Genomic DNA, 24,991 nt, shown 5'->3' with positions numbered 1-24,991 from the left:
CCACAGTAGAGGCCCAGTAGCTCCTTTCTGCCCAGGGCCTCCCCAAACGGTGTCCGAGAGCCATTCACTTTTATTACATTTTTGTATATTCATTTCTGTAACCCATGGTTGTTTTTTCGTATGTATAGACAAATCACAATCAAACTATTTCTACACAAATCAAAGTGGAAATCTGACCATCAAGTAGTTTATAATGTTAATGAACACAGATGATATATACGTTGTCAAAAGAGTGTAAAAAAAGTAAATATATTCCATATGAAATATTACCCGAGTAGAACAAGGTTACATTTCTAATTTACAAATGTTCATTACAATATTACGTTTATATTATTAGTTAAACTGTGGACTGAATAAATGCAAATACAAAATAATTACATTGTTGCATTATTAACTTTTGGGGGTGTTGAAACCCACATAATAGAAAGACGAAGGCCCACATTTTTAACAAACATATATATTTTATTATTAAGGCACTTATAAATTGGAAGATATAAATCTGATATACAGGCCACTTCTTGTAACGCCCACAACCCACATAAACAAAAAACTTAAAAAACTGAAGTACAACTCAGGACATCAGGAATGAGTGCGTCACTCTGTGTTGTTATCCCCTAAAACACCTGGCCTAGGAGGGGTTTGGTGTGGTTGATTTGCTTACTCTGTCTAGCAGCATCCTATATTGCTGAAAATCTGTGCATGAAGCAAAGTTTATGGGCAAGGTAAGAAATCGATTGCTGCCAGAGAGCTTTCATGGCTGAGGAGGAGTCACTCTTCGCATCTAAACATCGCGTTAAGGCGTTACCGGTTGACAGAGTGTGCGCTTATCCACACATTTTAGAATTAGGCTCTGAACGACCCAATGACAGAAGTGCCCTACTACACATATTAGTGCATTATAAACAGCCTCAGAGGGGCTCTATTACACATAATAGCAGATTGTGGTCTACCTGGTGAGAGAGTGGCCCCTGAGAGACATTTATTTATTATGTCAATGTTTGCTTGCTGAGAGACGGGTGCTGTATCACATGTATTAAGGCAAGAGACAGCTCTGGTAAATCTATTATGCACTACATAAAAATTCCTGTTCTGGGAGGGACACTCTTCTACATGTTAGCGCATTAAAGCCTTCCTCTTGAGAGAGCGCACTCTTAATGTCTTAAATGCTTAAAGAGCGCAGTCGTGAGACATATTAATGACTTATGCTATGGGCGGCTTTTAGATATATCCGTGCATTCATTTAGGCCTGGTCGGATTTGTATGTTGGTGCCTCTGCATCTAATTCTGCAGCCTTGCATGTTCTGTCACCCAGCTCAGATCTGGAGACAGACTTTAGAAAGGTGCTTTGTGCCCCATTGCTGTTGTGGTGTTGCAGAAGTCACCCCAAAACAGCACTTAGACGCCCAGTGTCAAAGTCCTCCCCTGCATAGGTATCTGCAAGTCCTAAAACCGTTCTTCCAACATGTGGGGTGCTACGCAGAGGAGTAAGCGTGGCAGTCACTGGAGTCTGACCAATCTCAGAGGAAAGCTCTGTCGCTCCCTGCCTTCTGAGCATCAGGCTAATCAAACATGGGGTCACCTTGGGAAACTGTAGAGTACTTCTAATTGGCAGCTTGATTTGTTGCAGGCTGTACCAAGGTCACTGGCTGTGCACAAATATACCAATATTGCTTGCATTGCATGTGCCCAAGTACTGGTGCAAGACAATGGCAAGGCAAATTTATCACTTTCATAAAACCTGTGCATTTAACAAATAAATTAACTGGGGTTGCAATTGTCTGTGGACAAGTACAAAGTCTGCAACTCCATGCACACATGTACCAGTGCTTGCACCGGGTGGGCACACGTACCAATTCCTAGAAACATGCAAGTTGGCACTGCTGCCTACTTCGTGGCTCGGAATGTCATCAAGGGCAGATGCCATTGGACATGCCCTGAGATGGGTGGCAAGCCCATGGTATAACCCAGGAAACAGTATGTGCATGGAGAGGAACATGGAGAAACCCTACGACAAAAACAGCATTAACACACATTACATCTGGTGAGTCAGTTACATAATTTTAATTACACTGGCTTAATTGGAATAAGTTCTGTAATTCCGCTTTACTCTGTGATGCGTAATTACCAATAATGCAATTGGGCTTGCACGTGTGATTACAAGTAATTTGGGGAAAAACAAACCTATCACTAGAACACATTTAGCGACAGCAAGCAGCCACTCGTGCTTGCTCCTTGTAATCTGCAGCATTTAGCACCATTTCTTAATGCAAAATGCATTCTCGCATCCGTTTGGAAACGAGGCACATTTTGCTTTAAGAAAATGGCGCTAGATGCTGGGTGTAAGCTGAGGGAAATACCCTAACAGCACATTCCGAGACCATTTCTTAGCGCAAAATGCCTGCTTGCGCCTAATTTGGACACGAGGGGGGCATTTTGTGATACGATAGCGCTAAATGTTTGGAGCAATTTGGATGAAAATCCTACCCCAAAAGTACATTTAGCGAGTGCGAGCTGCTGTTTGAGCTTACTATTCCTTTTCTGTCACACTCGGCGCTATTTATTAGCACAGAATGCATTCTTGTGCCCAATTTTGACACGTATGGAACTTCTTATATTAAAAAATAGCATCAAAAGCTGAATTACGCTTTTAACGTAATTATGTGACCTCCAGCAGAATTTTTAGGTACTTCTGTGCAATTACGCAGCACTGGATTAACTCAGTCGCTGTGCAATAACTGCACATCCCCAGTGGAAGATCACTCTGCAGGCCTGCTGCCCCCCTCTCGAGTGCACACACCGACTCCCTTCTGCCCACTGGGACCATCTACAGAGTCTCTGCCCTTGGCTTGAAGATAGTGCCACCCATGCACTATGTGAACAGGATGCAGGGGTCAGCAGGCAGCCCTGACCCGATTGCTGCTTTTCCCATGCCTTGGGTCCCCGCGTGGGGCTGATGTTTGCATAGCTGGCTGCAGGAGTTCCCTCACTTCCCCTCCTGTTTCCTGGCCTTGGCTCAGGAGTGAGAACCTCAGCAGAATCATCCACAGTGTCTCCATCTCCTCTAAGAACAAAACAGTAACATCGCCAACACGCCCCCACAGCGGCTGGACTGATGGATCAGAATGTTGCATCCCTACTCTGAAAGACATCTCGACAGAGGTTTGTTCCAACTAACATTTTTTAGAGAGCTTTATCCCTAATCTCTAAATTACAAGCTCCGCGCTCTACAGAGAGCGGCTCTTGGGCCCAGACCTCGAGGTACAGCTGGCAGGGTAGAAATGACCCTAAAATAAGAATTCCCTATGCAAAATTGTTATCTTTCACCTCTTGTCCTAGATTTCATTTCTAACATGTGTGATCCTCTGCAGCACCATTGTGCAAACAGTGGAGGCTCCTTCTGGAAGCCAGCCAGATAATCTGCCTTGATTCCCGGGCTATTGATTGTAAAAAAAAAAGGCCAAAAGACGAATCTGGGCATTGGCTGTTCTTGGGCTTCTCTGAGGAGTCAGGCACATGTCTAAGACGAGACGTACGCCCTCCTAACTCTAGTAACCTCCAAGGGTGGTTTCCCTAGCCAAGGATAGGTCAGCCCAACTCCCAGCCAAGACGATTTACTGTTTATCCTGAGTCCAGGCTAAGCCTACCTAGAGGCCAGTCTGTACATTTCCATTTCACATTATTAATTCCACTGACATGCCAGCTTCAGGGAAAGAGGGAAGCCCTCAAATGTCCAACACCAAGACTTTAGAAGTACAAAATACTACGCTACGTTCAAAACAACAAACAAAGCAACATTCAACTGGTAACCTCAACTGGGAACTAATTCAACAAATATTCTTTGGTAGTTATAACTGTTGGGAACAAACTCACCAGGAGAACATTGCATAAGTGTGGAGTGAAAATCCATGAAAAAAGTGGTGAATGAAAAAAGATACTGGCAAGTGACTTCGTTTTTAAAAGAAAGTAGATAAAGTTGGCGGAATGTTGCATCTGGCAAGAAAAGTTAGGTCTCCATTGCATCATATTTTAGGCTTCAAGAGTGGTAGTTAGGAGGACAATGGATATTAACGAGGAGATAACACAGTCAAGACAAAAACATTTATGTCCAAATTTCTGTACTGAGGAGGCATCATCCCACAAACACCGACATACCTGAGCTGTGTCTATTGCTAAAAGTACAGACAGCCACAACCCCTCCACCACAGTCACAGGCACACTGTCACACTCCCTGCATCAGTTTACCATCACTCACTATGCAGCTGTGCACCCGTAATAGCATGTAGGGAAATTGGGACTTTTTCTGCCAGGCTGCTGCCTCGAGAAGGTAGTGGTCTATCAAGCTACTGACCCCGCTCCCACACTCGTCGTGTTTTGGAAGTTTAAGGCTATAAAACAACTACCAATTTCCCTATGGGCTAGGCATTTCTCAGGACCTACTCTCTTGCCATTGTCACCTTACAACTGCCAAAGGCCTAATGCTTCATGGAGTAAATCAGAATCTACCAGAATATTGTGTTTTAAATATTGTCCGACATTAATGCCGTAGCTAGGACGTCGACTAACTCTGTAATGTGAAAGTACGCATACATAGGTAACTATAGATTAAGTATTCTTAACTCCACATCTGTATACCTTAATTATTCATGTAACTTCAAGGTACTTAATATGGACTTCAAAATAGTAAACTCATATGTACCTTCATTTTAGCTGTAATATTTTTGTACTCAATATTCTGACACAGAACCACATAATTGCACCACACTGCAGATTTCACAGCCTCCACTCCCAACTAGTCCACCACCCCATTCTTCACAAACCAGTACCTTTTGTATTGAGTACCACGGGAAACAGCCTTTACTACGCAACTGTTACAACGCATGCCATTACATCGTATGCTGTTGCAACGAAAAAAGGTGTGCAGCAGTGGGTAGAAGGTGTTGGATTTAACTCCAACACCTTCCCTACTGTTGCACACACTGGCGTCGGAATGGAAAATTGATCTATTCCAACTTCCAGCGTTCCCCCGACAGAAAGTCGGGGTAAAGGTTGATGTTGCAACGGCATGCGATGTAATGGCATACATTGTAACGTCACATATTCAGTACAACACACAAATGATGGTTTTGCTACTAGTAACAGAAAGCCCACAGAAGCCCCACATAGAAGTGCTACAAATTGCAGTCACAGCGTAAACTCAACTTGACTTTTCTGTCCTTCATCTTTGGCATTTTGAACCGCATTAAAGGGAGGATCGAACCACCACCTTCACTAACCCCAATGACGGGGTGCTATTCACAGCCCTCCGAATGGCTGTGAAGAGTTGGACTCCGCATTGCAGAGTCAATTCCGGGGATCCCTCATGCCTCCATCTGCCTGTACGGGTAAGATTCTTTTTCCGACGGATACTGCCAGAAGAGCCAGAACCGTAGAATACTTGTCAGTATTCCTGGGAAGTTGGGGACCTGCAAAGAAAATGAAGGAAAAATCAGTTTTATGTAAGACAAAACTTGAAAATCTGTAGGAACTTCACTGAGGTTTGCCGACAGAACCTAACAAAATAGATACTTTCAGGAGAGGCCGGTATGCTGGAGGAGCGGGGGGGGCAGGCCGGAGTGGGGAGCGGGCGGGAGGGAGGGGCAGAAGTGGCACTAGGGGTTGCGAGGGTAATACAAAAAAAAAAAACAAATAAAAAAAATTGCATGTAGCCGTCCCAGTTGCGCTCTTCTTCACCTCTTAAGGAAGGCACAGGCTCCCAGAATGCCCTGTGGCTAATCCTGAAGCTTCTAGCGTGCAGAGACCAGCTTCAGGATTGGTCTGAGCACCCTCAATTCACGCTCCACGAAAGACTGCGAGTCTGTGCCTGCTCCTTCCAACCCTGCTGTGTTGCTGGGTAGGAGAGAGATTTCACTGTGCATGATGGTTTTGCCGGCATGAGTCAGCTTACCAAACCATCATGTGCAATGATGGGAGAGCACTACCACTCCCCTCAGTGCCTAGCACTACCAGGCCCGCCCCTAAGACTCTTCAGGAAAGGAACAATAAAAGAAGCGCCATTTTATTTTTCCTTACCTGACGTTTTGGGAGGGCACGCTCCTCCGCCATATCGGAGGAGCCGCCGTTGGATACTTACCCTGAGTGAAGATATTTCTGGTGGAGATATTATTTTTCCACACTTTCACCACCCCATGAACTATCCTCATAGGATACAAATTGGCCCTCAAAACCTTTTCGCAGCAGTACCTCACTACATAGCAGAAGGCAGTTTCTGCAGCTACTCTGCTTCCAGGCATGAAACCGAAGTATATAGGGCGCCAACTGCCAGGCTGGTGTATCATCCAGAAATCTCTTGCCATACAGTGAAGAATCTACGTGAAGATTATGTATCTACCATCTTTATTTTATTTTTTACTGAGTTTTATATAGCGCAAACTTGACCCGAAGGTATCGGGTATCAGAGCGCTTTACACGAGCACCCGTTGTGTTACATGAGGACACATTCCATCGCTGCACCCACTGCAAGAAGGGAATTGGCTCACAATAAAGGACCCCAGGCTGGCTGCCTGTTGAAGTAATGGATGGTGGTGGCTGCCCACTCAGATGTAAGAGGGAAGGTCTTCATTGAAAGTGGTTTGTCCAATGCAGATTAAAGGCCCCAAGGTGTCCAGTCCCCTGGATGATCACTCAGATCACTCAGGCCCTGCGAGTAGGTGGCCATGGAGATTGAGGAATGAGCCTTGCGGAGGGCTGAATAGGCGACAACCTAAAGGGTGAGAATCCCCACTGTAAATAGTTGTAGATCTGTACTGCACTGCTTAATTTGAGCCGGGGGTCTCCGGTGCTCAGCACCGGCACTTAATTGGTTTCCGGTGCTCTGCACTCCAGACACAGGATGAAATTGCACATGGGATGGACAAGACTCAAATCATGTCTTTGTTTGTGCTCACCTCTAAAACAATCTCTCAAAAGTACTTTCAAACTACTGGCACACCTTGCATTTAGAAGCTCGGTCCAAACCTCTTTGTGCATCAAATCCTGTGCTTGAGTCAGTGATCAGATTCCCCTCCGCTTGGGCCTGAGCATTTAACAAGCCTAGACCTGACTGAAAGATCCAGGCAATTGTCAAAGGGCTCCTTCTACCCACATCCATAAACCAAGAAAAGCACCTTTAAAAGCCTAACAGCTAGATTCATCAAGCATTTTTGCCGGCGCAAACGGTGCGAATCGCTGAATTCGGCTGTTTGCGCCCGCAAAAATGGCATTTGGAATTCATCAATGGGTCATGGACTCGCAATTTGAAAAATCGCAAAAAATTGCGATTTTTCGAATTGCAATCGCGTTAAAGGAATCCCAATTTGAGATTCCTTAAATGCTATTCATGAACCATTAAAAAATTGCGATTTCGCTATTTTTTGACGCTATTTACCGCGAAGTCTGACTTCGTGGTAAATAGCGAAAACTGAGAAAAATGCACTTTTGTGCATTTTTCTCAGTTGTATGTTACACACACACATGTCCTTTGGACATGTGTGTGCGCAACATAAGTCTAAATTTACATTTCAGGGGTGCTACAGGATGTCCTTTGGACACCCCTGGCACCCTTGAAATCGCATCCTTATTTGCGATTAGCAAATTTCTAATCGCAAATAAGGAATGTGTAGGAATCGCAATTTATTTAGCGATTCCTACATGAATCCCGTTTTGCAAGTCCTTAATAGCGATTCCTTAATAATCGCTATTAAGGACTCGCAAAACGGGACAATGATGAATCTAGCTGTAAGCTCCCAGCGAGACATATAAATTCTCAAATCGACTATTAATCCCCTTGGATTTTGTGATTCTTAATCTGCCGGAAAACCGGGTTCTTACAGCCCGTTGGAGTACATACTGTACCCCAAAGTCTCCAATTCTGCAACCCCCAGTTTCCGAAGATAGCACTCCGATACAGCATTCTAGAAAAAGCCAAGTTTGTCTCTTTGCCATGTAACTATGGATCCACAAACACATCACAAGTCTAACTCGGGGACATCTAACATTGGTCCCGGAGAGCCAGACGCGACAGATCTTCTGATAAACACGGAGTATTTAAATAGAGTTCCATTTGGATTCACTGAGTCATTTAGATCTTGAATATCTGGCATGGATCCATTCCTCCTGAATATAAATTGAATACCCCCTACTATACTTCCCCTTGAATTCCCTTCCAGCACCGTGAGAGAGCGTCAAAATTGCTCTACATTGTTATGAGGCGGGCAAGTTTGGGCCAATACAGTTAAGGTTCCTGTGACCTCCACTCTGCAAACGTCTTATCGTGCGTTCGTTTGATATGGCTGCGCAGCACTGATTTTGAACAATAGCACAATTAAAGATTCCAGAAAATGCAATCATTTCAATATTTCAGCCTGCCAACTGTGTCTGATAGGAAAAGAAGTACAAAATTGCCCTTGCATTCTTCGGTGAGCTGCATTCCAGGCCTGGGAACAAATCCATTATTTTCCCTAATAGTAGTATACAATGCATTGAGTGGCAAACTGCAACATTCCTTTGGGTGCAGTTATTACACCTGAAAACCCATTTCAACTTCAGATATTCTGATCTTATCGAGCAGAAAAAGAACTGCTATTAATTTAAGGGCCACATTTTCAACTGTATTTTGGCATATAAACAAAATTAACGAACAAAGTGGCAGAAACAGAGGATTTTAAGAAAAACACTCCAAGCTAATAAGAAAATGCTTTCTTATTCGAGGCCCCTATGAAGAGGGGAGAGTTCCAAAGGCCCAATGTCAACATGTCAGAGGCGCAGGATTATCTCACACAGAACTAATTATTTGTTCCTTCTACGCTGCTACATCAGGTACTCAGAGGAATTATGTTGTGTCACACAAATACAAGTCCGATAGAAATACAACGAAAAGCGATCAGATTCCTCACTTTTCTACTTGTGAATGCACAAGTGGCAAGAGAGTATCAAAGTTTCGCAAATCCATGTCATTTTTTCTGATAACCTGAGGAAGGACACCCTTGGCCGAAGATAGCTTCTCCATTGAATGTAGTCACCCCCCTGCCTTGTAGAGTTTATTGCTTGAATGGATGTTCATAATTTTTTTTCTCCAAAATAATTTATTGATTTTCGCAAGGTATACATACAGAAAGCATATATTCGGTCAAGCGAGTGTGTCCAAATTTACATGTGCGTATAAGGCATGTGTGAACATCATTCTAACATGGAGCTCCTACAAGGGATTCACACACTGTGAAGTCCACCGGGGGGGAAACCAACAGGGGAAACAATAAAAAGTCCACCTTCTTCCTTGCTATGCAAGAACTTGTTTCCCTCCAGTGGTGAATTCGCTGTCTAGCCCTGAGTCAACTATCTCAATTGTAAGTCACAGAGCTAACATCTTCATCAAGTACAGAATTCCTCCATAAAATACCTTCTTAATGGTAACCCTCAAGGTTCTCCTCTCTGTGTATATACCGGTAGCATTGTACGAAACTCATCTTGTCTCCTAATTAATATTCGTCTTATTTTTGTCTGATTGCAAAAGTCTTCCCTTGTATTAATTTGTAACTGCAGCTTGACCCTACGTAAAACCCTCTTTGAGCTTGAAGGAGTGGTTCACGCAACATAAAACTATCAATAAACAAATAAACAAGTTCTTCACCCCATTTGTAGGAGGCTGTTTTAATATCTTTGCTCTGCTGATGAATCCTCAACTTAAGTCTGACTGCATATTTTTTTTAATGATTTTATTTGTATGTGTTTGATAGGCCATCCATAAAGATAACATAAATCTAGTGCTTAATGTGAAAGGTTCTCCTCTTTGAACTACAGACTATTACGTACCTGCTTTCTTCTGAACCGTTCTCACTGCGTGAAATTAGGGTGGCATGGCTTTGTGCCAACTGCTGCTATAATACGTCAAATATAACCAATATTTCTTATAAATCCAATTCTTCAACTCTTTTGGTAAACAACACTTTGGGAAACGACAGATCAGTTTCATACAGACAGGTCTGCTTCAAATTTCCCTCTGGATCATTCTATTAAAAAAAAATACCTGAAGCGTTGTGCTAATTTTTATTCCATTTAATGCAGGTATTGAGATAAAAGACTGTTATAGTAAGTCGTGAAAGATCTGCACGTATCCGCCTCCGTCGCAGAATGATTTGTGCCTGGTCCATCAATTTCCCTATGACCAAATGATGCCTTGCATAAAGCGATATCCAGTTTGCAGAGACCCTCACTCAATTTCCAAGGTCTGGGAAGGAAAGGTTCATTAAATCCATCTTTGTCCTGCCTCTAATATCTAACTTGGAGCAAAGTCCTAGGACATGAAGCCTTTAGGATGTACTACAGAGGACTAAATAATAGATTTCAAAGTACCACTGACCAAATGTCTACCGAGTACATTTGCAAAATCTTCGACTTGCAGAAAAAGAGGTCTTGCAAACCTGTAAAACTAGAATCTTCTAGTTGTAGCACAACTATATACGAAGAACAATGCCCTAAAATGCTTAGTTTTGATGCAACTTCACTTATAACATCAGCACCAAAAACAATCGGGACTTATCTAATCCATCTGAAGCTCTCAATTCTGTAAATGTCCTACTTGTGCTCCCATTCAACAACTCTTCTGCTAACATTCTGTGCTTAAGATGAAGGGTTTGTAAAAACAAAGGTAATTGAGTGAGGGTCTCTGCAAACTGGATATCGCTTTATGCAAGGCATCATTTGGTCATAGGGAAATTGATGGACCAGACACAAATCATTCTACGACAGAGGCGGATACGTGCAGATCTTTCACGACTTACTATAACAGTCTTTTATCTCAATACCTCAATTCATCAATTAGCACAACGCTTCAGGTATTTTTTTTAATAGAATGATCCAGAGGGAAATTTGAAGCAGACCTGTCTGTATGAAACTGATCTGTTTTTTCCCAATGTGTCGTTTACCAAAAGAGTTAAAGAATTGGATTTATAAGAAATATTGGTTATATTTGACGTATTATAGCAGCAGTAGGCATAAAGCCATGCCACCCTAATTTCACGCAGTGAAAACGGTTTAGAAGAAAGCAGGTACGTAATAGTCTGTAGTTCGAAGCGGAAAACCTTTCACATCAAGCACTCAATTTATGTAACCAAGTTATAATTTTGGGAAAAATAAACATTGAGTGCTCAGCTTTATCTTTTTGAAGTAAAATTGAAGAGCAATTTGTCAACGACAAAGCATTGATTTGACTATCTTTTCTCAAAATTGATCAAAGTTGATACGAAACATTTTACCTTAACATACAACACATGCAAACGTATCCAAACTACAGGAAGGTGTACGGGGTAAGGGCCTCTGGCAGCATGACGCATCGAAGATACAAACAAAATGGAGTGGGATCTGCTCTGGATACGTCCTACTGCACATATAATGCATCTTGGGTTAAAATGGCTTGGCTTATGGATGAAGATGTGGCAGACATAAGCAGCACAGCCCTAGCCAAGAGGAGCTACCTACGCTAGATTTAGCAAAGGTTAAGTAATAGGGTCTAGTGAAATGTGTCTCACAAGAGTTTGTAAACTAAGCTGAGGAAGGGCGAGAGATGCGTTACCTGAGAAAGAAGCATTATTAATGGAAGGAAGCATGGTTCAATGGGGTTGTGTGACCTAGTAAAGTGGTATGACCCATGTGTTGATGTGCAGTAGGTAGTAAGTGCGGCCTATACAAAACCCATAGGAAAATATGTGATCCTAATAAGGATATCTTAAGAAAATTTAGCAATGTTTGGCCCACTTGTTGCAAGTTTCTCACCTGACACTTTTGTAGAAGGTATACTGGGTTTCATTCAAAAAAAGTTGAAAGAGCCTAGCAGCACTGGCATGGTCAGATATTTCAAACTGTATATGTGTATATGTCTTCAACACACATCTTCCAGGCAGAACTGTGACAAGATTTCATCCCCCTGAACATGTGGAGAACAAACATCTCTTAGATTTAAAATGGCGTCGGCAGTGAATGGCTCGCTCACCATGATGTAGGGGTCGTTGAGCTCCAGTCCGTACAGGACCCAGGAGGTTGAGGTCAAGAAGGTTGCCACGGTCAGTGGAAAAGACAGGCACTTGGTGGACCTGGTCTTGATGATCTTAGCCTGTGCAGAACACAAGAACATGGATGCATTGATCAGAGGTCATAAAAGGAAACATGTCTAGTAAATGTGCTTGCAGGGGATTGTGCACTAGGAGCTATTATCACTGAAACCATCACTGAAAACCATATTTGTCATAAGATAAGTACAGGACCATGTTTCCGAGCACTTCCATCATCCCAATACGAGAATGAAATGACCTCAAACGATAAGACAATTACTTGTAAAGTCCTATCCTGCCTTAAAAAGCACACTCAGAATGCGAAGCCCACTGAATGGTAGATTTACGATGCAGCATCGAACCTGCAACATCATCCTGCCGTTTCGAAGACTCCTGCTACGGAGGTGGAGACACTGGGTGAGTGATGGTGATGATGCTAATTTGTAGAGCGCATGGATACTTCTAATGATATGCCCCGGCACTAGGATTTTGATTATCTGAGGGAACCCTAAATTCAGCAACTAGGAGAGGAGACTAGAATTAATTAAAACGCAAATTTTTTAATGTCCTTCTACAAGCTACTTCTGTGGGGATTTCCCCCAACTCAATGGTATGCTATTCCAGATTTTCAGACCAAAAGAGCGCGCTTCCATCTGACCCCTGAACCAGAAGTCAATGTATGGCTACAGTATCAGTGCACCCGAGGCGAGAAGGAAAATGTGTGATATATACAGGTGTCCGCGTATAGGGCCCACTCACAACTCTCCAGGGGGTAAAGGAGTAACTTCTGTCACAGCAGGATTAACTGGAAAACCCTTACTTAAAAATGTGCAGAAGGTCACCCCCCCACTGCAGAAAGCTCAAAGTCACATCAAACACGCTTAAATGCAAACAATGAATCTGTATCTTCTACAAGAGGCAATTTCTCAAATTCCACCAGCTACAGGTTGATCTTGACAAGTGTAGACAGTTCCAACTCAACTATGTCCTCAGACAATGCGGGGTGTTTATGTTGTTCATACCACAAATTGTAGGTAACAGGGCGTGCAGTGGAGGTAGGGGAGCCATTAGTCCTGCCTGTCAATCATTCGTGACCTACCAGGTCTATGAGTGGGGACATGTACATGCCAATAGTCAAGATGCTGAAGAACAGCCCCAGCCGGCTCAAGCGCGTTGGCACATCAGGGATTTGGATGTAGAAATATAAATAACCCAGGATAAGCACTGTCAGCGAACCCAGGCACTTCATCAGGATGGAGAACTAGAAAACAACAGAAAACATGCAGAAATAATCAAACACTATAAAACAGCAGAACCACAGAAAACATAACCTCACACTCAATAGCAGTAGAAATGGCGGAAGAAGCAGACATGTACAAAAAAGAGCAGAACATAAATAAAAACACACGACAACTCAGCAGGATAATAAAATCGACATCCACCCGCTAGAAACAAGCAAAAAATAACAATAAATAATCCTACACTAGAGGAAAGCAGGAATAATTTAAAACCAGTCACACATTAGAACATATTTGTAATAACAGGAATAACTGGAAGTAACAAAATCACCTAACAAAACACAGCATAACACAAAAAAATAACGAGACTGGAAAACAGCAGGACAACAAAAAACAGTTACACACTAGAATGCAGCAGGTCAAAGCAAAACACGTGCTTGTGGCTGCCACCTCCAGCTGTGGAATAGTCGAAAACGTTCTTGTCTTCGTTGTCTCTCTAGTTTGTTAAGCTCACAAGTGTCATATTGTGTCAGCAATCAGGTTTTAGTTATGACCCAATATCCTTTGCATGAAACCCCATCAAAGTGAATGGGATCTTCGGAATATTTAAAAAGCAACAGCATTAACCCTTAAAAAGCAACCATACACCAGAATATATATATATTTAAAACAACAAATCAATAGGTTGCAGCTGGACTAATCTCAGGGACACACAAAAGCACAATAAAATAAAAAAAATATTCTATGGCACAACAGGTTTTACGTGTCATTGTAACAACTGAGGATAGGCACTCGTAAGCAGGAAGTAAAGTAGCAGGTAATGTAGAAAATATGAGGAAGATTTATTGTAAGGATTAGGTTCAGGTTACAGGGAGAAAAGATGGGCAATGCATGGCCCCAACAGGAAAAGCCTCCTGCTGCTCAACCCACTCTCTGGAACGGATCTCTCAAAGCATACATAAACATTCTATGACGTCACACACTCTGAGCAGCAGGGAACTGGTTACCAAGGAGAGGATCTATGAAAACAAGTAAAGATATCATCTCTCACAGCATAACATTTTGTAGACTGAAATGTGTGGGGATGTATCACTAAGATAGGGTGTGCACTATGGTTTCATTTGTTATTTTCAAGCTTACTATTAATTTCAACTGTGATTTAGGTATTGTTTTTCTGCAAATATGTGCAAGGATTCCGAACCTCGCGGACAGGGGTGCTCAAGTGTGCTCTGCACTGTTGACGCGTTGGGACCCAAGTGCAATGGTTGGTACCACTGGTGTGGGTTGCTATGTGACTGGCAGGATGTGTGCATTGTCCTGGGAAGGGAATGCTCTCTGCTCTGTCTCAACTAGAGGGCAGCTTGTATTTTATGTTCTGTACTTGGGTGCTTGCCACAGAGTACAGGTATGTTGCCATGGATCACTGACGTGTTTGTGTACGCTCAGCACTCAGGTGGGAATACCCAGAGTCGTGCTGACTTGGGTCTGGTTTACTAGATTCTTTCTTGCTCTGTACCTGACATCTTTCAGTTGGGGTGACCAGAGTAGGACATGGAAATCAGTATGACTAGATGAGCGCGTCACCCTCTTTGAATTTTACGCTCCTGTGGCTTTATCGCTCTGTTGTTCGTTATTCTAAGGTTACTAAAAATGATTCCGCTGGGTAGTAATAAAAACGTATTGTACGCCGTCAAAAACTGAAATTTGTGTTTTGCATTAAAAACAATGAATTTACAGCAATGGTGTACAGGTTGTCACAAAAAAGGAGCCTCATCAGGTTCCCAAACAAGATGCACAACCACATATGCAATGAATCCAAGAGCTTTGTCTATTGTAACATATTTATTCCGAAATGATGCTCTAGTGCTGCTAAGAAAAGCCTTGAGAGGCACTTGCGAAAATATTGTGATGAAGAATTGATGAAAATGAATTGATGGAGTATAAAAAATTATCGGATAAAACGTGGAGTACTTTTTATGACACATATATGCATCGTGCACGGACTGAGCGCGAATCAAGGTAGCACGGCTTTAATGCCGCTGAGCATTAGGAACATTGGATTACAACTTTGAGGGATTCCTTCCGTTCTTTGCGCGCCTACATTTGGGGCTGCCACCATTCCAAGAAAAAATACCGGCCATTTGTTGTTGTTTTGAGAGTATGCAAAGGCCAGGGAATGGTAAAAAATAGAAATTTAAACCAAGTCTTATATATTTATTTGTCACATTACTTTTCTGCTCTTCTGTCCTTTAATTATTAGTCAAGGATTATTAATGCAGCTCTAGAACACATTTAAAATTGTTTTCTATTTATAGTTGCTGCTTAAAGAATGTACATATAAAAGCTAAAATTACCAGTTTTAGGTGATTTTGCTTATTTTCCCACCGGCCGGGACATGAAAATACCAGGGGTGCGGATAATAAAAGGGTCAGAAGGTAGCCCTATGTACATTGCTCCAGGAGGCCACCATCCAAGTCGTATTTTTAGGTCAACCCCACTCAGCGGTGTTGCACGGGTTGCCAGCAGCCGGGGCAAAGCAAGTATCCTTCCACTTTTCTTTAAAAATGTTGTGCCCCTAGTATATTGTATTGTAATTGCATTTATATAGTGCTTACTACCCCCGACAAGGCGTCAAATTGCTTTTTCGGCGAGTAGCACGCTACTCCGGAACCCATAAAGGATTAGTGTTGAATTAGTTTATTGAAGTATTAAAGTAATTTCAGTGGTGGATTTTAGTCAGTTATTTGGATTCAGAAGGATAGCGGAGGGATAGAAGAGGGAATAAGGTTTGCATTTATATAGCGCTTGTTACCCCTGATGGGGTGTTAAAGCGCTTTTTTGGCGAGTAGCACGCTACTCTGGAACCCAGGAAGGATTAGTGGTGAATTCGTATAGTGAAATATTAAAGTAATTTCAGTGGTGGATTTTAGTCAGTTATTTGGATTCAGAAAGATAGCGGAGGGATAGAAGAGGGAATAAGGTTTGCATTTATGTAGCGCTTGTTACCCCTGATGGGGTGTTGAAGCGCTTTTTTGACGAGTAGCACGCTACTCTGGAACCCAGGAAGGATTAGTGGTGAATTCGTATAGTGAAATATTAAAGTAATTTGAGTGGTGGATATTAGTCAGTTATTTGGATTGAGAAGGATAGCGGAGGGACAATATTACAATTTAGCGCCCCTAAGAATGGTTGTAAGAATTTTTCACCCTGGGCAACCGCCCCTGTGGCCCTGCCCACGCTACGCCACTGAACCTCACTTAAATCCACTGCTCCTCCATGTACTGCTTATACTGAAAATCTGGCAAGGGTCCAGCCCTCTTGGAACAGTGTTGGCCACCCCTCCATTTTTGCTCTCACTCCAACATGACCCAGGCGCCCAGTGTTGTGAAACAGCATGAGTAGCGCACACAGAGGTGAACCAGGAAGTAGATGCTGTTCTGTACCTTTTCCGGGGTGAACCTGAGGTACACCAGGATGTAGAGCGTCTGGAGGCACACACCGATGCAGTTCACGCTCATCAGCGTCCAGTCGTCCTTCAGGTACCCGTAGTAGAACCAGCCCATGTTACTATGGAAACAAAAAAAGAAGCCAGAAGAAGGTGAAACGTGCTGCCCCCTCCATCTCCTGTGACAACCCTCTCCATTAACACTTCTGTCCCCTTTCCTTTCAAGGGTTCAAGAACTCTGTAAACCCCTCGATCTGTGGTCCTCTCCACGACTTCTCGCCCTGTAAAATAGTTTGTGGGCCCACTAAGGCACTTTTTACAAGGGCGAGCCCCACCGTGGGGGGCACGCAGAGCGCGCACACATCTGGCGAGAAGACGAATATATCCGGTTTCAATTCGAGCAGCACGAAAACGGATGCCCACTGCGACACTAAGGGTTGTTTTTCTTTTGAATGGATAGGCCATTTCGTAAAAAAAAGCACAACGTTTTGCAACACTTTTTACCTAATGTGACCCAGATGTCTGCACGAGCTGCGGAGGTCGGAAGTCCCACAAAGCTGACATCCAGATGGGGAGATTCTTTTAAGGTCGCATTATAAATTGCCCTGTAAATATAAATTACGACCCGAAGTTCGCAATTGTAAGCTTAGTGATGTATATATCCAATGCCACGGGAATTATGTGAGGCCGTGGCGATTTTTGCATAATTATAGATTTGCCGTATTTTCCACATAATCAATCATTTACCGTATAATCTGCAGTTTTGAACAAAAAAAAAATTGTTTCTAGCTCAAACTGGCCAAAAGTAGGAAAAAACAGACAATGTGCCGCATTGTTTCGCATAATTTGCTTTTTCTTGCTGCATAATTTACTCAACCCTGCCGCATAATTTGACCCTCCCCTGCTGCATAATTCCTGTGGCCCTGTATATACCACACTGTATTTACTGGGCGCGATAAAGTCCACGCCGCCATTAACATTCGGTTTGTCAAAGCTGCCGCAACTTAATGAGTGAAAAGAGAGCGAGAAATGCAGAGATACTGACACAAACCAAAATCTGTACATTATGCCTCATTTTCAGTATGTAAGGAGAAAACAATGCCTTCCTTGGAGGTATGGTGAAAGCTACGTATCAATTATAGTCAGGGCCACTGCAATTATGCGGCAAGATAGGATCAAATTATGTGGCAGAGCTGACTAAATTATGTGGCCAGAGAAGGCAAATTATGCGGCACAATGCAGCATTTTTTTGGCATTATTCTGTCATTTTACCCATGTTTACACTGTCTTAGGAAACGTTTAATCTCATTAGTACAATTTTAACTAAAATACAGCAATAAACTGCAGTCGACCTTCGCGATTAGCCTTTACTACTCACCAACACGCCTCTGCCTTTTTTTTTTAGTAACTTTTGATCCGTTTGAGCTAGAAAATGTTTTGTTAACATTTGCAAATAATGCAGCACATGATGAAAACTGTGGCAAATCCTTTATTCCACGAAAAACACAGCAGCCGCAGAATCGCATAATTCCAGTGTCTCTGATTATAGTTTGCCTGTAATTCTCTTACTCCCCCTTTGTCATGGAAAATTGCAATGGGCAGCGATTATCACAAGCCCTAAACTACCATCACTTTGGTGTTCGATTTTACTCTGTCTAATAATTATTGTATCTGGGACAGGACACTCTCCTAATCAGGGCTTAAGTCAGAGAAAAGGCTGTATAATGGTTTCCATGCCCTAGGTGAAGTGACTCGCCACACGAAGCAGGGGACCCTCACTCAGAACTATCTACAATTTGAACCTCGAAACAACACCAAAAAATGCAGAAACAAGTAAACATAAGACAAATAACAAATTATGGATTTTTTTTATTAATTCACATTAAAAAAAATGCAAAAATCGATGATTTAAATATTTTAATGGGTAGTTTAGAGCTATTCAAAATTCTGTTTAACTTCTAAAAAAGGAAGCGACATGCTGAGCTCTAAAACATCACTTTGTCATTTTTTTGCTACTAATACAAGTTCTTTCTTAGCCGCTGCATACCAGTGCTTCAAGTGAGGTCACCAATCGTCCATACTAGTTTCTGTTTGCTGTACTTGCGCTCCTCCCACAAATCAAAATTGGCATACCAACTTATTCTTTAGTCCCCAGGTTTAAATTCCTAAACATTTACAGAGCATTTTAACATTTTCAAAATTTGCTTTTGCAATCGTGGCCCACCTGTGTAGGCTTTGCGGACCCACGCCGGTCTACAGACCAGCGGGTAAGAACCGCAGCCCTAAGAGGTCGCCTTGTACTGCTTTGGCTAGAATTGTGGAGAATGCTTGACACATAGCCAAGACTCATGTTTTCTCACCAAGAACTTTGAGATATAACCAGTGCTTAATTTGTACATAAATAGGTGCCAGTGCGATAAGGAGTACCAGTGACAACGCAACTATTAACCATCACCATTTGGGAGAGGATGTGGCCTAATGGCTAGGGCGGTCGACCTCGAAGCTGGGGAACCAAGTTCGAGTCTTAGCAGGGACGCTCACTATCCTGCGATTCTGGGCAAATCACTTACTCTCCCGTGCCTAACAAAAATGAGTAATGAGTCAGAACTGGTGCTCAAGTTAAGAGCTCTGATACCTTTGGGTCTAGTTTGCGCTATATAAAACTCCCTCCCAAAAACAATCACACTTCTCAAAGTGTGAGAATTCAGAATATTCCAGGCCTCCAAAGGTAAACTAACAGCTTGGGTGGCATGCATTAATCGTTTTAATGTATAATTAACTGATAAACAACTGTTGTTATTCTCATCTCCAAATTACGCAAACAGTGCCACCATGTGGCAGGCTGTCAGAAGTGCCGGTATGGACAATAAAGTGCTGGTGCTGAGCACCGGAAACCACTGGCTCAAATTAAGAACTGGATATAACTAATCACGAATGTCAAAGGCCATGGCTATCATAGGTGCAACAGGAGCAGTGGCATGGCGAACCAGGTGAGTGATGGATATACTGCACTCCAATGACAGAGCAAGGGAGTATCATTTACTTACATGCATTAGGACCCATCACACCCTTCTATATCATGCACATATTCATAAAATGGTCACTTTTGCCACAGCCTTTAGTGCGTAGGTTTGTTCAGCTACTGGCTAGTGTCACAGCACTAACCCAGAGGGCCCTGGGCAGAGAGGGAATTAAGTTGACGAGTGGAGTGGTCTGAGACCGGTGAGGCCTGGCTCTTCATTGAGAAGGCTCAGGTGCACCAAGCTCAACCTGCTAGGTGGCGAAGGCCGCAAATACTTTCTCTTGGGTATAAAATATAGAAGGGGAGAGGAGTAAACTGTTAGTAGTACACATTTATTTATTTGAAAAGTTTTATAGAGCGCGAACAAGACCAAAAGGGGTATCAGGGCGCTGTACAGCGTTGTTGTCAGTATTTATACAGAACATAAAGAAGGTAAGTGAAATTACAACCAGTGGGAACACATTCACTAATAAAGAGTAGGGTGTATCAGAGGTGCCCTATTGTGCTCCAAGTAAAACATCATATACTAGAAAGAACTAAGATTTGCAAAGTGCATCAAGAAATATTAACAAAAAGGGAACGAGCAAAAATCAACAATTGATGCAGTTAAAGGAGCTATCAAGGACCAGAACAAAAGAAGGTAAAAACATATAGAACACATGTGAAAATACTTCAAGATTTTAGTTATTACCAAAACACAAGAGCATGATTAACGCTTTAACATTCGTTCATTAGTAGTCTTTTGACCAGTTTTTTAAAGGAAGTAGTGGAAGGATTTGATCTGATCTCGGATGGCAAGGAATTCCAGATTCTTGGAGCAAGACCGGTGAATGCAGGGTTGTACAATCTTTTCTTTTTGATTCTTGGAGGTTTCAGGAGAAGGGTGGACATACTTCTAAGGTGCTGGCTGAAGCCCGATAGCACAAGTTTATTTGCTAGCTAGTAAGGGGTATTGTGGTGTATAGTTTTATGAGTCAGGCATGCTATCTTGAGTCAGATTCACATTAAAAGAAACTAAGCAATTTCCTACTTTCAACAGATGAATGGAAAGCAAGTCAGACTTTTCCTAAGTCCAACCATGCCCAGAATGTGGCTGTTACCCCCACTGTTCAGAAATTAATTTGGGGGCACTTTAGTGGGATAGGGTGCCAGCACCCACCCAAGTGTAATGTAATCGCATGTAACCGCCCCAGTAATGCCAAATAGTATAAAAGGGGCATGCACGGGTTCCATGCAACCCTGAGCAGCAGGCCCCATCAAGTGCAGTTGTACTGAAAGCGGTGCAGCTGGCAGACATCACACCACACTGCGCTGGTAACAGTGCACCTTTCCAGGGTTGGTCAACGGCGTCCTTCCTAGATGGTTCTCCAAGAGCGGTCCCATCCAGGTGACAGATAGATTCAGCACCCACACGCCTCTCAAGATGGGGACACCTACAGCATGATTTTCCAAAATCTAACAGTGTTTAAAGAGCCATCAAAGCATTTCATAATTACTTCTTCATAACTCTTACTCGATTCATCTACAGCAGCATCTTGGGAAGCAGTAAGCCAGTGGTGGTCCTTATTATAGTGGGGAAAAAAGAGACATGGCTCCTGGCATGCTGCAGGAAAGCATCATGAAAGAGGGACCTTGGTTTTCCAATTGTTTGAATTGTAATGCAAGACTAATAAAGAAATATACCACAAAATCTAGTGGTCCATGTGTTTAAGGTCATATGTGCATCATTCAAGGAATTTATTTACCATATAGGAGCCCGCTCGTGGTTGGTCACACTAAATTGCTCTGAGCATTGGACATACTGGTCAGCAACAGAGGACATAGGAGAATTTCACCGTCTGCAATTTTAACCCCGGGTGTTTTTCAGGCAGGTGTGTTTTTGCCTCTGTTGGACTTGCCCGTCATGCTTCAACAACAGATAGGTGTTGTATCTTCCCAGCCTGTGTACCCGCCAATGAGTACACCACACACGCAGCTTAGTATTACGCATCATTATTCTGCTGTGTGCACTGCGAACCCAACATTCTAAAACAAGCTTTCATGGCATTGCGCTCTGACACATACATCACAGCTCTAAGGAGTCCGTTAGGAGCAAAAAAGGGTTCCATCAAAAAAATTGCATTACACTACATCTCCGCATCTGTTAAATAAAAAAGTTTTTTTTTTTGGGAAATCAACAAATATATACAATTACATTTCTTCAAATCCACCTTCTTGGCGCTTTAATTATTCAACCTGATCGGGGTGCTGGAAGCTGTCATCTTCACTGTCAGAGATTTTCGAAGACGGTAAAGAAGTAACAGTAGACACCGAGTTTTCAGCTTCAGTCTTTCTTTCCCCATCTTGATCAGAAGACCGATGAATTAAATGCCAAAAGTGAGAAAAGTCCCAGGTAACAGACTTTCCTGGACGCTGGGAAATCACCATATGTCCATTGGTGGACACAACGTGGAATAGTGCAGCATCATATGGAGCATCAGATTTTCTCTTTCGCAGTGGTGGGCAATTACTAGATCTGCTTCATCCGAATTGTATTCTAACTTCCTTCTCTTTTGTTGGACCATTGAGGTAACTAGATTGTCGTTGCTCTCCCGACCATCAAAGTTGCAGGACATTCGCCTCCAACCGAGTGAGGAATTGAACGAAAGGCTTGTAGGGTGGAGTTCAAAACAGTTTTTAAACTGAGCCTCTCAAGAGTTGCATGCTGCACTGCTTTCTTTAGCATATTCACAAAACGCTCAACGAGTCCGTTGGCCTGCGGCCACAAGGGTGTACTCTTCTGATGCTTTATGTTCAGATGCTCCAGGAAATCTTTGAATTCTCAGACTTCGAAATGGCTGGAACGCCTCACCTTGCAAAAATGCCATCGAATCTCCCAGTGACTCGTTCATGAGTTGTGGATGAGAGATCCTCCATAAACCGAAAACTGGAGTACTCAGCCACAATTACCATCAGATGATGTCCACTATCAAGTCAACCGAAGGAAATAGATGGCTATTCTCTCCCATGCATGCTTAGGGAGTTCTGACATGGTGAGAGTCTGTTGAGTAATGTTTGTAGAAAGGCAGCTCTGCTCCATAGATGTCGGGCCTTGAGTACTTTTTCATCCTTCTCATCTAACTATGGAAACCAAACTTGATTTTGGAAAGTGCTATTGGTGGGAACAATACCACACTGTCCTTTGCGAGCCATTTCAATTATTTTCTGTCTTAAACTCTCCGGAATTAGGATTCTCGACCCTCGTAGTATTACTCCTTCCTGAGTTATATACAGTTCATTTTTGTTCTTTTGGTATTCACCATCACTGGTGAGAGGTCGGGTGTGTGAGTTCCACGACTGATGTATAATGATATCTTTCAACTTCAGCATGTCACTATCATGGCTCGTGGGAGTAATGATCTGGGCTAACGATATGGCAGCTGGCGTATTTGGCATTACAATTAGTGTAGGCTTCAGCCGTGTTGGATGAATTACCTTGACCTTGTATAGGCAGTCTGAAAAAGTAGTCAGCAGGGTTTTGATCCTTCTCTGGACGATGAACAATGGTATATTGATACTCTTGTAATCGCAGTCCCAACAGTTCAATGTGAGGAGGCATCTTGGCTTTTGGATTGCCAAAGACAGTAAATAAAGTTTGATGATCAATTATCAGCGTAAAAGGCATTCCATACATGAATACATAGAAATGTTCACAAGCCCATACCATGGCCAAACTTTCTTTCTCAGGTTGTGAGTAAGCAGGTTTAGTCTGGAACAAACCTCTAGTGTCATATGGCACAATATGCCTTCGAGGCATGTGGGTGTCCGCTGTGCTGTGTTAGTATAGCACCTAACCCAATTGGGCTAGCGTCAACAACCTCTGTATGAAGCTTTGGATTGAAATAGGCATTTTCAGTAGAAGTTTCAATGGCGTGTTTGATTTTCTTGAAACTTCCCTCACATTCTTACGACTTGAATGAAACATTTTTCTTTATTAACTCTCGTAAGGAAGCAATTATTGTAGCAAAGTTTCATATGTATCTTGAGCAGTAACTGGTAATGCCAAGAAAGGAACATATCATAGACACATCTTGTGGGGATCAGCATTTGATTGACATAGCTAGTACTTTGGCAGGATCCAGTGTCATAACTCCATCTGAAAAGATATGGCCAAAGAATTTTACCTTTGTCTTTTGGAACTAACACTTATCTGCATTCAAAGTCAGGCCTGCATCAGTCAGTAACAACATACTTGGTAGAGAGCTTTATCATGCTCCTTCTGTGTAGCTCTGAAAAGCAATGTCATTGCTATAATTGAATGTATTCACAACCCGGATAAATGACATGATTTATGGCATCTTGAAAAAGTTCTGCAGCAGATGACACATCAAAACAGAGTCTCTTATATCGAAACAGACTGCCTTGTGCAGAAAAGACTGTGCTATACCTGCAATCTTCTTCCAGTTCCAACTGATGATAACCTTTATTTAAATCAAGGCGCGAGAAGACCGTTGCACCAAATAATTGCATTATCATGTCAGCAATGTGTGGACCTGGATGTTGTTCTTGTTCAATTGCCTTGTTTGCTTGCCGCATATCAACGCATATGCGTACAGCTCCTTCAGTGTCTATTTTAGGCAATAGGCTATGGGAGAAACCCATGGCATCGGACCAATTGAACGCTCAATAATGTCATGCTTAAATAACGATTCAAGTTCTTATAAAACAGATTCTTGTAAATGAAAAGCAACCTGCTTATGTACAGAGCGTTGCTGTAGTCCAGTCTGCTACTGATGAGAGCGTGTGTGACAGTTTTCCTGGATTCGGATGGGATCCATCTTAACGTTTTTTGGGAGTATGTGGAGGGTGTTTACGCTGGCCGAAGTTACGGTGTTGATCTGGCAGTTTATTGTGAGTGATGAGTCTAGTATGATGCTGAGGTTTTGTGCGTGGTCCGTAAGGTGAGGGAGCCACCAAGAGTCGTCCCATGCGAAGGGGGTGGAGCCAAGGATGAGTACTTCTGTTTTCTCAGAGTTGAGTTTCAGGCAGCTCTTCTTCATCCAGGTGGAGTAATCTGTGCAAATTTGATTGCACTGACACCCCCATCACGGGGGCACAGAGTTAGCTCCCTTAATGAATGAGCATTTGCTGGAGTATCAAAGGGATATCATTTAGGCAAAACCGTATCAGGATAAATTGATGCTGTAAGTTTTGCAGAAGCTAAATA

At 42.6% G+C, this 24,991-nt stretch overlaps 1 protein-coding gene across 2 annotated transcripts in view; it reads right to left on the bottom strand.

The window, feature by feature from the left end:
* Positions 1-441: 441 nt before the first annotated feature.
* SLC50A1 (solute carrier family 50 member 1) overlaps positions 442-24,991 on the bottom strand; it is a 39,427-nt gene continuing 14,877 nt past the window's right edge. Inside the window, exons 3-7 of one of the 2 annotated variants that reach the window (XR_015302618.1) lie at positions 16,762-16,885; positions 13,180-13,341; positions 12,023-12,142; positions 5,082-5,462; positions 442-4,895 (exon numbers count right to left, since the gene is read on the bottom strand). Coding sequence is in view for 1 of the 2 variants with exons in the window: in XM_086947386.1 (XP_086803512.1) it covers positions 5,358-5,462; positions 12,023-12,142; positions 13,180-13,341; positions 16,762-16,885 (511 nt within the window). In the remaining variant the exon portion in view is untranslated. Of the gene's footprint in view, positions 5,463-12,022; positions 12,143-13,179; positions 13,342-16,761; positions 16,886-24,991 lie in introns of both variants that reach the window. The other variant, XM_086947386.1, reaches the window with a different exon arrangement.

This window comes from Lissotriton vulgaris, chromosome 12 (genome assembly GCF_964263255.1).
Source record: "Lissotriton vulgaris chromosome 12, aLisVul1.2, whole genome shotgun sequence".
In the NCBI taxonomy this organism is placed as follows: Eukaryota; Metazoa; Chordata; class Amphibia; order Caudata; family Salamandridae; genus Lissotriton; species Lissotriton vulgaris.
Note: the sequence above shows the minus strand (reverse complement) of the source record. Positions and strands in the feature narration are given on the sequence as shown.